This window comes from Pomacea canaliculata, linkage group LG6 (genome assembly GCF_003073045.1).
Source record: "Pomacea canaliculata isolate SZHN2017 linkage group LG6, ASM307304v1, whole genome shotgun sequence".
In the NCBI taxonomy this organism is placed as follows: Eukaryota; Metazoa; Mollusca; class Gastropoda; order Architaenioglossa; family Ampullariidae; genus Pomacea; species Pomacea canaliculata.
In genome coordinates this window covers 8292897-8306664 of record NC_037595.1, presented here as the reverse complement: position 1 = coordinate 8306664, position 13768 = coordinate 8292897, and the positions used below count along the sequence as shown (strand labels likewise).

The 13768-nt window shown below is 35.0% G+C and overlaps 1 protein-coding gene across 1 annotated transcript; it reads right to left on the bottom strand.

Moving 5' to 3' along the window:
- Nucleotides 1-79: 79 nt before the first annotated feature.
- Nucleotides 80-9334, bottom strand: LOC112565566 (splicing factor 3A subunit 3-like). Its single transcript, XM_025241081.1, has 17 exons — nt 9179-9334; nt 8460-8507; nt 8145-8197; nt 7387-7492; nt 7118-7190; nt 6869-6960; nt 6407-6489; nt 5110-5182; nt 4778-4843; nt 4277-4345; nt 3986-4053; nt 3464-3574; nt 2959-3196; nt 2461-2571; nt 1199-1289; nt 932-987; nt 80-235 (listed from the first exon to the last, which is right to left on the bottom strand). Exons 1-17 carry the CDS (start codon nt 9272-9274, stop codon nt 158-160), a joined length of 1512 nt encoding a protein of 503 aa, XP_025096866.1. The 5' UTR covers nt 9275-9334; the 3' UTR covers nt 80-157.
- Nucleotides 9335-13768: the final 4434 nt, after the last annotated feature.

The following is a 13768-nucleotide window of genomic DNA, read 5'->3' as shown; positions in this document are numbered from 1 at the left end:
TTACTTTTACTGTAATCATGCATACTTTTCCACACTGACCCACACACAACAGGCTTTCATCACAATTAAAAGGTTTTTAAAAACAAAAACACATTTTATTTCTTTTCAGTCTTAAAACACAACAGCTGCACTTTTTTCAACATTTCTATATAAATGTTTAGAGTACTCCTTGTTTCTTCAACAGGTCATACATCTTTCTGTTGAGAATATTTCCCTGGGAATCTTCATACTCCTCCTGCATGCACAATCAATGAGAAATGTGTTGTTGACAGTCATATAGATATATTGAAAGAGATGTGGACAAAAAGACAAACATAAAATTAATATTGCCTTCTTGTTTGCTTAACTGCAAATCTTCAAAGCATGGAAACTTACTTTCCCTTTTATTAACATAGAGGAAATAACATTTTCAGGTGTAATTTTATATATCTATAAATTGAACGGAAAAACAGAAATAGCATGCCTAAATTTAGTATAAATCTAGTATGAATTTAGTCTGTATAAATTTAAACTGTTTATCAATAATTAGTAATAATAATAATAACAACCGAATTACTAGTGTGCATTTTCCTGTGTGGAGATGAGCTTAATACACTGTGCATGAAAGATTACAAAAAATGAACCAACAGTTTGCCATTCAATAAACTTGAGTGTCTGTAAATAAATGGTACTGTGGTCAACATGAACAAACTGCATGGATTAGTGAGCGTAAGTCCATGGATTATGAAAGATACTGCTTTAAAAAAAGGCGAATGAATATGTCGAAATAACTATAATTAGAAACTTAAAGCAAAAAAACGTTCTACACATGCTAAAAAAAGTCACTACACCATTTCTGATCACTCCAAATCTGCAATCCACAAGCAATTATTCTTGTCTACTTTATGAAAATCAAAGTTCACACAGCCTGAACACTGAGTGATAGGCTTACCTCAACATCTGCTTTCCATCTTTCCGTCTCTTTGCCAGATTTGATTTTGTTCCACACTGTGAACACAAACAGCTCTCATTATGGAAAAATTCAGGAAAATTACCCCAATCCTATATGAAATTTTTCTGTCATACTAATACTAAGTAAACAATAAAAATGAGCCTCACTGCTTACTAACAAGATAGAAAATGTAAAAGATTCTCCAGAAACTTAAATGTAAGGCAAGAGGAAAAAACAAATCCTAATGTAGGTTTGCATGCAACTCACAAGATAAAGCATCCTCTATTGATGTGACATTAGCAAAGTGTGCAGTGTTTGGGATTCCAAGACATCTCATTCCATGAGCATGGCGTGATTCCTGCTCGATAGAAAAGAAAATACAACTCACATGGTCAGTTCCTGAATAAGTCTTTCAAATGATAAATAAAACACTCCACCAGTCAGGACATACAAGTGAAAAATGATACTGATGTAAACAGTCAAGCAGCAGGCATGGTAGCATCTCTTTATGTCTTGAACAGGTAATCCAATTTTTTTGTACTACGGAATCTGTGTATTTAAAAACTCAGCTTTGACTGGAAAGCTGAAATTATATTTATTTATCATAAATAACTAACACATTTGTATAGAGCCTTTTTCCAGCATCAGACAGACTCAAGGCCCTTTACATATAGGCATGCAAGCACATCATATTAATTCATACATATAATAATAAAATAAAATAATATTAATATATCATATTAATAGAAGAAGTAGAAAATGTTATTGCTAGGTGCCATGGAACAGACATTCCATTCCTCCTTTCTTTAGTGATTCAACCCGACAGGATCCAGAAGGGCCTGCAGGAAGAGAGGGTGCAACTTGCAAAAGCTAGGGAACAGATATGGAAGACATGCTACTGACAGTCTGATTTAAAACTTGCCAACATGTCACTGCAATGTAAGTGGTGGCTAAGCTCTGTTGTAAAACACAATGGACTGGTGTATGGACCTCAGGAAAAAGAATCACGCCAAACAAATGAATAATTCTGAGCAACACCTTGACAGCAGCAGCTTCAGTGCCTGCACCGGCAAAATGATGGCTGTGTGTGTGTCACTGAGATCTTGAGCTCTTAGTAACCACCAACTTTTCTTTGAACACCGCCTTCTAATTTATTTATATCAATTTCAGACATATGTTCTGTCTAATCACAGCTCAAAGAAAGAAATCAATTTTTTTATAGTTCTGAGGATTATTAGAAGTTGAAAAATAACACTGACTTTGTGGTTAAGGAGGAAACTCTGAACTGTAAAAAGTTACCAAAGACACAATACTCAAAGAAAATAAAAAAATGTCGATTATTAAGATAAGGGATGCACACACAACCAACCTTCAATCAACACAAGCACTCTCTCAGAGGTACATTGTATTTGTGTCACTCCATATCTCCCAAATAACTTTGTTCTAAACTAAAACCAAAACAAGAAACAAGGAGTCCAAGTACTTTTAAACAAATATACTTAGTCTGAAGGCAATAACATGGCACTCACAGCAAAATGTCTCTGGAAAGCTTTGGGGCCACGATACGTGAAATTTCCACAAATCTCACAGGTGTAACTGATGTTAAGACCATGCAGTTTGTACAACCAGTATGGAATAGGCTGAAATAATGAACCTGAATTTAAATATCTTTAAAAAAGAACCTGTTTATATTCTATTGAAATAGTTATGCCCTCGATATAAAGCAACAAAGCTGAAACAAAATGTTCATCATGCAAACGTCAAATCTACTTTTACTTTTCAAAATTTTTTAATTATTAATATAAAGACAACATTTGCTGCATGTTAGTCAACAGATACACATTAGGTTTACATCTTTTAAGAGAAAAATGAAGATTTGGCAGAAGGATGAATGTAAATCTGCATAGATTAATAGCACATACTTATTTGCATCATGATGATGATTAACAATATAAAACTCATCCAGTTACTCCTGCCAACCATCAACATCTGCAACAAAACATAACACGGAAAGTAAAAAGGCTAACCTTGCCATCCCAGCCCAGTGGCAGATTCTTTGGATTATATGGGATGTCATCATCCTCATCATCTGATTCTGTATCAGTGTATTGCTCTTCATCACTCTCCTGCCTCTCCTCACCAGTCTGTGCCTGTTTCCGCTGAACATTTTCACGTGTGGCTGTACGCTGCTCACTCAGCAATTCGGCAAGCCGATAAGCTTGGGCCTCTAGCAAAGCAATCTCCTTTTGTTTCTCCGTCTCTTTTCTAGCAAAACATTTGACCATTTATAGCACTTTTATCATAAAGAAAGAGACACAACATAGAAAAAGAACAAACATGGGAAAACAACAAATGTTGTGTGTGAGTAGTGATGCAGAAAATGAAAAGGAGTTTTGCACTCTAGTAAACATTTAAAGTAAAGCTTTTTGACATTTAAAAAATCTCTGAATTCAGCTTCAGTTTTTTTCACATTTTGTAAATTTTGTAATACATGTACTGCTATTTTCGTTGAACTTAGCACTGACAACTCACCCCGTCTTGCCAGCCTTGCCAGGCTTAGACTTTGCAAACAGGGCAGGATCAAGCTGCTCCAGAGTTTTGCCTTTGGTGCTGAAAAGGCGCTGAGCACGCTCCTCTAGAGTCCTACCAAAAAATGGTATAGTAACACTCAACTCTCACAAGATGCAAAAGCAACAAGATATAGAGAAAAACAACAGTACATCAAATAATCAAAGACAACTGCTGGCAGATGGTTTATGAGAACTGGCATAAAAGGTATGAAACACAGATTGTGCTATTTGTGAAATAGCTAGGGTCAAAGCCTTAAATTTATGTACCAGTGATTTTCCCACTCTCTCTGACCCCCAAGTTAATCTTTTCATTCTTCATAAGCACCCAATGATTCTTCATGTTAATACACCATAAGAAGAATGGTATTAAAGCTAAGTGTCTATGTCTGCATGTGTGTAAAACAATGCAAGGTTTTCTTAGTGATGTCTGTGAAGTTCCTCTAGCACTGAAATTGTTAAAAGAGTATGTAAGCACCACTCTCACCCTCCACATTTTAATCCAAGAGCCATGAGAGCAGATTTGAGACGATCCAATCCCAAGGATGCCAACTCCTGCGCAAACACAACAAAGATGAAACAATAAACATCTAATCAACAACTGAGAGACAGGATCAAACAAAATAAGTAAATAATTGCAAACAAAAGTTAAAAATGAAACCCAGATGAGCATAATCCAACAGGAATAACAAGCACACTTAATCACAAGCATTAAAAATCAGCAATGACTTGAATCAAGGTAAGAAAAAAAGACGGATCCTGCAGAAATATAACCCACCTCCCAGGAGGAAAAGGCTGAGAGATCCAGGTGAGCTCCAGCATGTGTGAGGGCACCAGTTGCTTCTTTCTGTCCAACACAAACACAATGTCTCTTATGTGCTAGCAAACACTTGATATGTTAATGACAAGACAATGCAATCCTGCACTATGCTTTCAACTTCATTAATTTTGTTCCCATTGAAAACAAAGACGTACTTAAGTTTGCTTTTTTTGGTCAAATACAACATCTGTGGTTTTTAAGCTGCTACCTCTGTGAACATATATATATATGAAATTTTAATGTCTGAATCATGCACTGTCTTTCTAAATATGGACTCATTTATTTTTGTCAATGGAAAGAAAGACATGAATATATTTCCTTGAGTAAATGCAACTATAATGTTGTATGCAATCACTAAAGATCAGTAATGCATATGGGCTCAAGCATTCTGTCAACTGCATGGCAGGAAAGGACTAATGGGGAAGGGGATGTATCCAAAAATCTTGGCAATTAACTTACTGGCCACCCAGGCACTACACCATCTGCCCAGTCCAGTTCAAACTGTGTCTGCACTTGCTCCATTGTCTGCACGTGCCATAAAATGAAGGTGATTACAGATGTAAAAGAGGTAGTTTTTATGCCAAATAGTGACAAGACTCAACTATGGTCACCATTTCATTATAAACAAATACACATGCTAAATTTTCTTTTATTCTTCCTGAGCACAAATACAACATTTCTCTGTAATTTTTTTCAAACACAATAACTGAAAAATTTTTTTAATTGTATTGGAAATCATAAGACAGTTGCAATGATAATAATCATGGTGACAAAAGGTCAAATTCACTAACCTCATTTTGGTCAAGTAATGGTTTGACCTTACTGAGATACTGGCTTAGGTAGTCAAGAAGAAAAACCAAATACCTGCAAAATTCCCCAAAATAACCACAAAAGCTTTGAACATTAACTTTTCTATAAGCCTTTATTGCTTGCATAAGTAATTCATCATGTTACAAGCATCATGATTCATTATATCATAGTATATTCATTATAGCTCTCCATATAGTTACTTTCATTTGAATCTAGTAAAAAAAAAATTCTTGCGAATAATCCCATATACAGTGGAATCTCGGCTAGCGAATGCCGCCGATAGCAAAGATTTCATATAACTATCAAAACTTTCGTTAAAAATTTGCACCAGATACCGAACAAAACTTTGGATACTGAACAGCCACATGACCCATACGTGACCGACCAGCATGTCAGACCAAGCATCATTCGTGCTTGAGACAGAGATATGATCAGTCATTCGTTATCTTTATCTGTGTGCATCCTTCTTATGTAGTGATTTTTGTGATTAAAGAAATGTGTTTGAAGTGGGGGGAATTGCAATTGTTTGTAGAAAAGTCTTTCCCTAACAGTGCAATAGGTAATAGGAGCCTAAACATGTTCAATGATGTGATGTCATATTACCAAAAAGGCAGAAGCAACAGACACTGGACAAGTTTTTTCCTTCAACCTCAAAGCAACAGAAAAGGGAAGTCATCCCTGATTTTACAATGCCACATGTGCTCATGAAGGGGTAATCCAAGCAGTAATTCCACACCCTCTATCCACCCACGCGGTCAAAATGGCAAGTTTTCTTATGTTTAAATGTTTTCTTTAATGTTTTTATGTTTATTTAACTCCATTTATATTGTATTATAACTATTCTCATAAACAAAAAACCTATATAGCCTGTAACTCAAATATTAGTAAGTCAACGGGGGCTGGGAACCAATTAAATCTATTTCCTTTATTTCTTATGGGGAAAATTGTTTCGGATACCGAACATTTCGGATACCAACTTTCCAGAATGGATTGTGGTCGTTAACCGAGGTTCCACTGTGTTTTTTTTTAAAGTCCTATTTATAAGTGTTTATGATGGTTGTCTTTATTGTAGGTTAACAGGTGTAAATACTGGAACACAATGTATGTTGTGCCACTACTACCATTCTAAATGTTCAATTACATCACTTTTCGTCTATATTGAATGAGTTAAGGGTTTTGTATTTGGGTGGTAGTTACTATGAGGGTAACCTGGATTGCATCAACAAGTCTACTTAATTTTTCTTTTGTCAAATTTCACATCAATTACTTTCTACTTACTCTCTGAAAGCCGTTGTTTTCTTTTCCTTGGGTATTCTGTACAGTTCATCAAATGATGAAAGGTATGAGATGTAGTCCATTTTCTGAAAACAATTTTAATTCTTAAGTTACAAACTACATAAAAACATGACAACAGCTTCTGAAAGTGAACAGAAAGTGCTGTATTCAAATAATGAAGAAAGGTTGCAAGCATGAAATCTTAGGAACTTCAGTGACAGTTCCTGTTCACCTTCTCATATCTCTATTTTAATTTATAATTTTAAGATATCTTAAGTAAGCCAGGACCAAAACTTTCTCTTTTATCATATGAAAAACGTACCAAGCTCCATCTTCTACTGCATGCTGCATGGTTAATGAACAAAGTCACTTGTTAGTTTTCACAAAACTGAAGGGACATGCCAATAATAAGAATGACCGTTTAAATGAAGCTAAATGGTACAAAATGTTAGTTACAGTACTTACGTCCACTCCCTTCAAGTTGAGAAAGCGAATGTAGCACTCGTGCAAGTCAAGGTATTTTCCATAACCTTCTTCATCAGTGAAGTCAACAAGATCTGTAACAGGGAGTCTTATTCATTAATCATGTTCAAATTCGTATCTTTATAAATTAGGGATAAGAATTTTTTTGGGAAAAAAAAGGGAGAATGGCCTTTAAAAAAAATTAGCAATCTCCATCAAACCTCTGCAATAATTACAAAAAAATAAACTTACTCTGTGCCTCATCTGATGGGTTTTCACGTTGTTTAGCCAGTTCATCAAACTCTATAGACATGGGCACACTGATCTGAAATCAAACAATTTATCAATAAAAATTAACATTATGACCAAAGGAAAAAAAAGCACTTTTGAGCAAACCACAATAAATGAAAGAAGAAATAAAAGGATACAATTTTTATCGAACAATAGTGCCCTTTGAATGTTGTATAACCAAAAGGAAAAAAACTAAAGTAGCGTTTTAAAAACCTTAAAAAAAAAATCACCTCATTAGGGTGCTGAGCATAAAATTTATCAATGGCTGTTAGACGCTGTCGGAACTCTGCATACTCATTAGGGCCTGCCAATGCTTGTATTTCTTCCTTCCTCAATCTATAAAGAAGCAAGAATAAAATTCCACTTAGTGGACTTAAATATAATCAGAACACAAAACATGCATTCATTGCCTGCACATTAAATTCTAACTGCCACATATGATAATGACTGGAAACAATACAGATTTTTTCCCTTTCTTGCTATCTTATAATTACAAGATGCATTTTCTTCTGCTTTTCATCACCATACTCCTGCCTTCAGTTTCACTCACAATGCTTCTTCCCCTCATCCCCTGTATATGTTAGTTACCATAGCATCACACCATCCTAAATAAAAGGCACAAGGACTTGTAGGCTGCTATATTACCTGGCATCCTCCTTAGGAGGTTCACATGTACATGAAAGGTGTAGGTGTGTATGTGTCTTATATATATGCTTATATTATGTTTGTATATGTGGCTGGGTTTGTAAGCAAAAGAAAAATTTCTGTCTTGAGCTTCCTCGGACAGACAATATAAAGTTTTTATTTGACTTGCTCTCAAATTTAGCAAGTATGGAGTGAGAGAATGCTTTTGGTTTGTTTCTGTTTTTCAGAAACAATTACACTGTATAATTCTATGTGTTATTATGCTGGCAATAAAAGAGTGCCCCTGCATGAAATGAACAGACCGCACATGATATAAATTAATTTATAAAGATTAATTACTCACCCATCCTTGTCCTCATAAAGCTCCTTCAGTTCTCCCGTAACTTCAACAAAACGCTTTGTTCACAAAGAAAGAAAAGAAAGGTATGAAAAAATAATGTCTGTTATGACAGTGTCACTTTAATACACAAAAGTTAATTAAATTTTCAGGCAGAAGGAAGGAAGGAAAGGGGAGGTCAGTGTTTGTGTGCATATTTGTTACTCTGCCACAAGAAGTAATCAGAACTGGAATGCTAAGTGTAAACTTCTAAATAGAACATTTTAGAGTTAACAATAAAAGTAAACGAGGAGCAAACTAAATGAATAAATATGAACTTACATCCAGCAGAAACTTCATCCGTGTGTCTGAATTTATCTGGTCCCGTTGCTGAAAGGAAAAAAGTGAATACATAGATATCTTGCCCCAAGACTATATCTCCCCAGTAATATTGTCTCACATCCTGATTCAAATCATTCCAACTATGTCCATATCGTCCCAAGTAAGACCACATTGTCCCAACACCAAAAGATGAATCAATCACCAGTAACACAAGTAGATGTTAACAGCAAATATTACCAACAGAGCTATATGTTGTTCAAACACTAACAGCCACTTATTTCAAACAGATAAGTGAAATTTTTTTTTATTAAACCTTAACCTGAATCATCTGCATATAAATTATAATAATGTGGATTTATATAACACAGTTCTAATCTGATACAAGGCATGATACTACCACATGCTTATACAACCAAAATTCTTTCTAAAGCTGAGCAGCTGAACTGCAGGGGGTAAAATGATTTCAAGTGCAAATTAGAATTACTTCCGCATACAGGCACAGCACAACATTTTCCTGAACTCAATAGAACGTATTTTCCTAATGTATGTTCTGACATGGTTAAAAAGGCTGCTTGACACCAATTACCTTAGAACAAAATTAATATGCATTATGCTGTTCAAACTTTTTGTCATGGACAAACCATGGACCACAAACTGTATTTGTATACACATAAGTATTGGTAATCATATAATAATATTATATAAAATTGAATAAATACCGTTTTCTTTTGAAGAAATGCCTCTTTGGTCATAGCATCTACGAGTCGTTCTCTTTCTTCGTGATAACGCCGTTGTTGTTCTAATAATGACTCCATTTTTCGAATTAATAGCTGCTTCTTAAGATGGCTGACGCAGAGTTAATAAACAAAAATGTTTTCGCATTAGGCATAGTAAAATAATCACTTTTATAACACTAGAATTTTAATAAGTACATTTTTATAGATCTTTATAATAAATGTGCAACAGAAGCATGCTTTATACGAAACTCATGCTAAGGCATTTGGGGAGCGTTCCATAACGTGTTTGCTGTTAGACGACGATTGTCAGTTGCTGCACGAGGTCAACCCAACCGCGGGTTGTTTTTATTTATTCCTTGTTACTCCTCGAGGAGCATAGGGCCGCAACAACACCTCGCCAGTAGACCAGATTTGGGGCAGCTCCCCTCATTTGGGCCCATGTGGTTCCGACCTCCTTTGCCTCGCTCTCTACTGTTCTTTTCCAAGTTTGTTTTGGTCTCCATACTTCCCCTGAGGGTTCAAGTGCCTGCCTGGCAATGGTGTTTGCTGGTTTGTGCTGGGAGATTCCTATCCAGCCCCATTTGCGCTTTTTGATGTCTTGGCTAGTGGCATTCTGGTTGGTTCTTTTTCGCAGGCTGCCCCCAGCAGCAAAGGAATATTGGCTACAGGTGGGACACATGTCTTGAGTATCCGGGGGCCATGTGGCAAAATGGCGTCCGACCATAGCGAAAGTGAAACCGGGCCGTAACAACGGGTCATGTCGGTTTTACCTGTGAAACAAGCGTGGGACGCTTCTCTCCCCTTGTGACCGCTAGTCAACCCTGATGGCTCATGGGTACGTCCCATCTTTTTTTTTTATATATCCCACTATTTATATCTTCAGATTATTGGTATTTTTAGGGATTTCGGCATATCCTGATTTACATATTTCTAAATCAAGACATGCAAAATTCCTAAAAAAATACCAATATCAAATGATTAATATTTGTGTATTTTGCATAATTATATATATATATAACAAGCAGCAAAGAGTGCACAAAGTGCAAAATGTTATAAAAAAACAAACATGATTTGTCATTTATTGGCGTTTATTGAGGTAAAATAAGGATAAAAAGCAAACTAAAAAAAATTTTTTTAATATAAAATTTTTTTTAAAGCATTGTCTCATTTGTATACATAAACAATTTATCATTTATCAAGGTAAAAATATTATCACAAATAAGGATAAAAAGCAAACTAATAAAAAAATAAATGTTAAAAATATACAATTTTTTTAAAGCATTGTCTCATTTGTATACATAAACAATTTATCATTTATCAAGGTAAAAATGTTATCATAAATAAGGATAAAAAGCAAACTGATAAAAAAAAATAATTTTAAAAATATATAAATTTTTTTAAAGCATTGTCTGTTTGCATACATAAAAGATGTTTCCTCTTGATATATTAATGCAACATTCGTTATTATAATTATAAGTTGTAGAACGATGCAAAAACCATGTATCCATTGACAAAACAATTAAAATTAAATTGCAGTTTCCTTAACACTAATTACATTTTCCCAAAGAAAAGGTTCAAAGATCTATGACAATATATCAAATGATAAGTATGAACTGAATTGCTGTCAAAAAAGAGTGATGCTTTAATAGACATTTCTAAAAATAAATCAAAGTCATGAAATTAACTATAAAAGGTTCTAGGTTGGATTGCAGCTTATGGTATTAACTACAATCTTTTAAAACAGATTAAAATTTTAAATTGCACCTTTATCACTAAGAAAAGGAAACCATCAAACACATGTTTGAAACACAATTATGTTCAAGAATTTTAGAAGGTATTAGAAAAGAACTGTAAACATATAAATGATTCTGAATTTACCACAACACATCTCTTATTGGATCGGGTGAAAATATCCTCATTGATAAATTAATGGGTTAGAGTAAATAATAATCACAGCACAGTTTTATATAATTATATAAATCCAGATTTAGTATATGCAGGTTTATGTACAAGAATTTTACAACTGTAGGTAGAAAGTTGCACAGCTTTACTTGTCCTCCTTCCCAGAACAATTAACTGACGTATAGGCTGTGCTCAGCCCTTTCCCTTCTGCCATTCTCTTGATCCCTAGCACCAGCTAACCAAGTTGATGCATGCAAGTCAGCATCCGTAGCTTCAGGATAACTTTTTCTTGCATCTAAAAATAGAACAAATATAAGAATATGAGGTCTGCATAAAAAAGTAATCACTTAATTGTAGGTTACTGACCCTAAAATCCAGAATATAATGTGAAACAAAAAGAGGTACAAGCAAATTATACTGATATGTAAAGTGGCATAAAAATTTAAAGCGTTATAAACAGAAAGGAACTACAAGTGGAACTGCATTTGAATTTCAGTTAGAATTTCTATAGGCAGAAAACTCTGGAAATTCTAATTTCAAAAACAATCCCAATACATGGAACTGTAAAGATGTCTATAAAACTGTCATTTTAATTCCTTTCTACACAGTGTTAACCAGCTGATTAAAGGACTACAGTCACTAGAAATTGCGTAAACATGTGTCCATATTTTATTTTGGCAATGTATTCAATCACAATAAAATGAGGTAGGGACAGTTCTCCAGGCCTGATTTATCTTCCTGTCATGTTTTTTTTTTTTTTATGACTCATGAAAATTCTTGTCTGCACCTAGCAGAGTCAAAGGTTAAGGTTCATAACTAAAGATAAAGAAACAATCCAAACAGTCCTATTTTATGACAGGCATGTATTAATGTACCGTATACACACACACACAGAGTCAAATATTTAAATCCTTACCCTGAACTGTTTGTAAAATGAAGGGGTGGTTCTTGAGTCCCATTGAAGTTGTAAGATCAGGCCAACTCAGTTGAAAATAGCACAGATAGAATGCCCCTCACTACATGCTTTAATGTGAAGCCCGACGCATCACCGAATGGCATTCCTGAAAACAGACAAAAATAATACACATCATTTAAAAAAAAATTGCAGTGGGCAACATTATAATACCTGTTATGACAACTAGTATTTAAAGAAACCCCCCCCCCCAAAAGAAAGACAGCAACAATTCAGGAAGTTTCATACAACCAAGCAAAAGTGGTACAGAAAATTTACTATCTGCTCTAATCAATGCCACCATAACAATGCCTTTATACTTTTTAGTACTGCAAACATGTCATTAGTTTTATACAATGAATGGTATGGTATGGAAACCTTTAAAGGGAATCAGATAAAAAGATTTGACTCCTCCTACTAACAAATCAGAATAAAGCACATACCAAGCATGTCCTTTTTTATGGGTCTGTCTTCATATCTCCCTCAAGACTCTCTACATCTTTCTGCTGATTGTTAAGGAGACTGGAACCCCTCTGGCAGATTTCCCGTGTCATTTGCCTTTCCTGTTCTTGTTCCTCCATCCATGTAAACATCCTTTTAAGGTTGTTTGTATCATTCTTCATCTCTTCCAGAAGAGACAGTTGTTGCATCCAACTTTCTCTAGTTTAGTTCTAACCTAAGAACACAATAGCAGAAAACATGTAAAATACTGATCTTTGCTTAGCTTTGCTATAGTTCACAATGCCTGGAAAATACCATTAATTTTGGTTACTCTTTACCATTTGTCATATCTATTTGATATGTGATCCATATTTGTTTCAAATTTTTTCACTATGGCAAAAGGCTGGGATTTTCCGCTTCCAGTTTAACTCATAAAAGCACTGTTCATAACTCTTGGCCAAGGGTAAGAAGAAAAAAAAGCTAAAATGATTATAAACAAAATGGCTTTAAATTACCTTCCAAGGGGTTATGGGTCTTTATGCTGGCAGGCTGAAAACCAGACAATGGAATCGGAAGGCGCTGGGGGTGTGAAGGCAAAGGTGAAACAGTCCTTTTTTGAAAGCTGCTACTTGGGGACACCCTTGAGATGGTGCCAACCACTAGTGGCAAAGAGTATGGCAATGGTGGTGGACATTGCTGCATAACTGAATGGTCAGCATATAGTGATTCCTCGGCATCCTTCTCTCCTTCGCTGTTAGCTGTGCATCCCTGTGTCAAATGAATACATTTGCAAAACTTTTTTCAGCTTAGTACATTTAAAACTGTCAGCTGCTGATAGGTTGTTAAAATTTTTTAAAGAACATTTTATTGTTATTGTACAAAACTTGTTTATCACTGTATGCTATTTTACCAGAAAGAGGACACAGCCTTGTGTCCCTACATGATGTCCACCAAAAAAAATTCCCTAAAATTAAGCAGAGGAAATGAAAACAGACCGAAATCTAATCGGAGTTATCCGTATCCTTTTTGGTTGAGTGGGAGCATTTTGTCATCACTCTCCACCTCCGACATTTTTGTCCCTTGCAGATTCAGCTAGATTCTTGTAGTTACCTGCATGGAAATAAATATAGAAGGCAAATAAGATTTCACAAATCAAGATCAAAAGTATAATAATACACACTCTTATAGTGCAGCATCACAACAAAAGCTACACTATCTGGTTGTAATGACTGTGTTCAAACAGTTCAGGTATTATCTTTTTCTCCTTCCTTAAATCT

Coding starts and splice junctions, on each gene's coding strand:
- LOC112565566 (XM_025241081.1), bottom strand. CDS start 9,274: ATGGAGTCATTATTAGAACAACAACGGCGTTATCACGAAGAAAGAGAA. Junction 7,493..8,144: donor CTTTATGAGGACAAGGATGG/GTGAGTAATTAA, acceptor GCTTCTTTATAG/ATTGAGGAAGGAAGAAATAC. Junction 7,191..7,386: donor ATGCTCAGCACCCTAATGAG/GTGATTTTTTTT, acceptor GTTTGATTTCAG/ATCAGTGTGCCCATGTCTAT.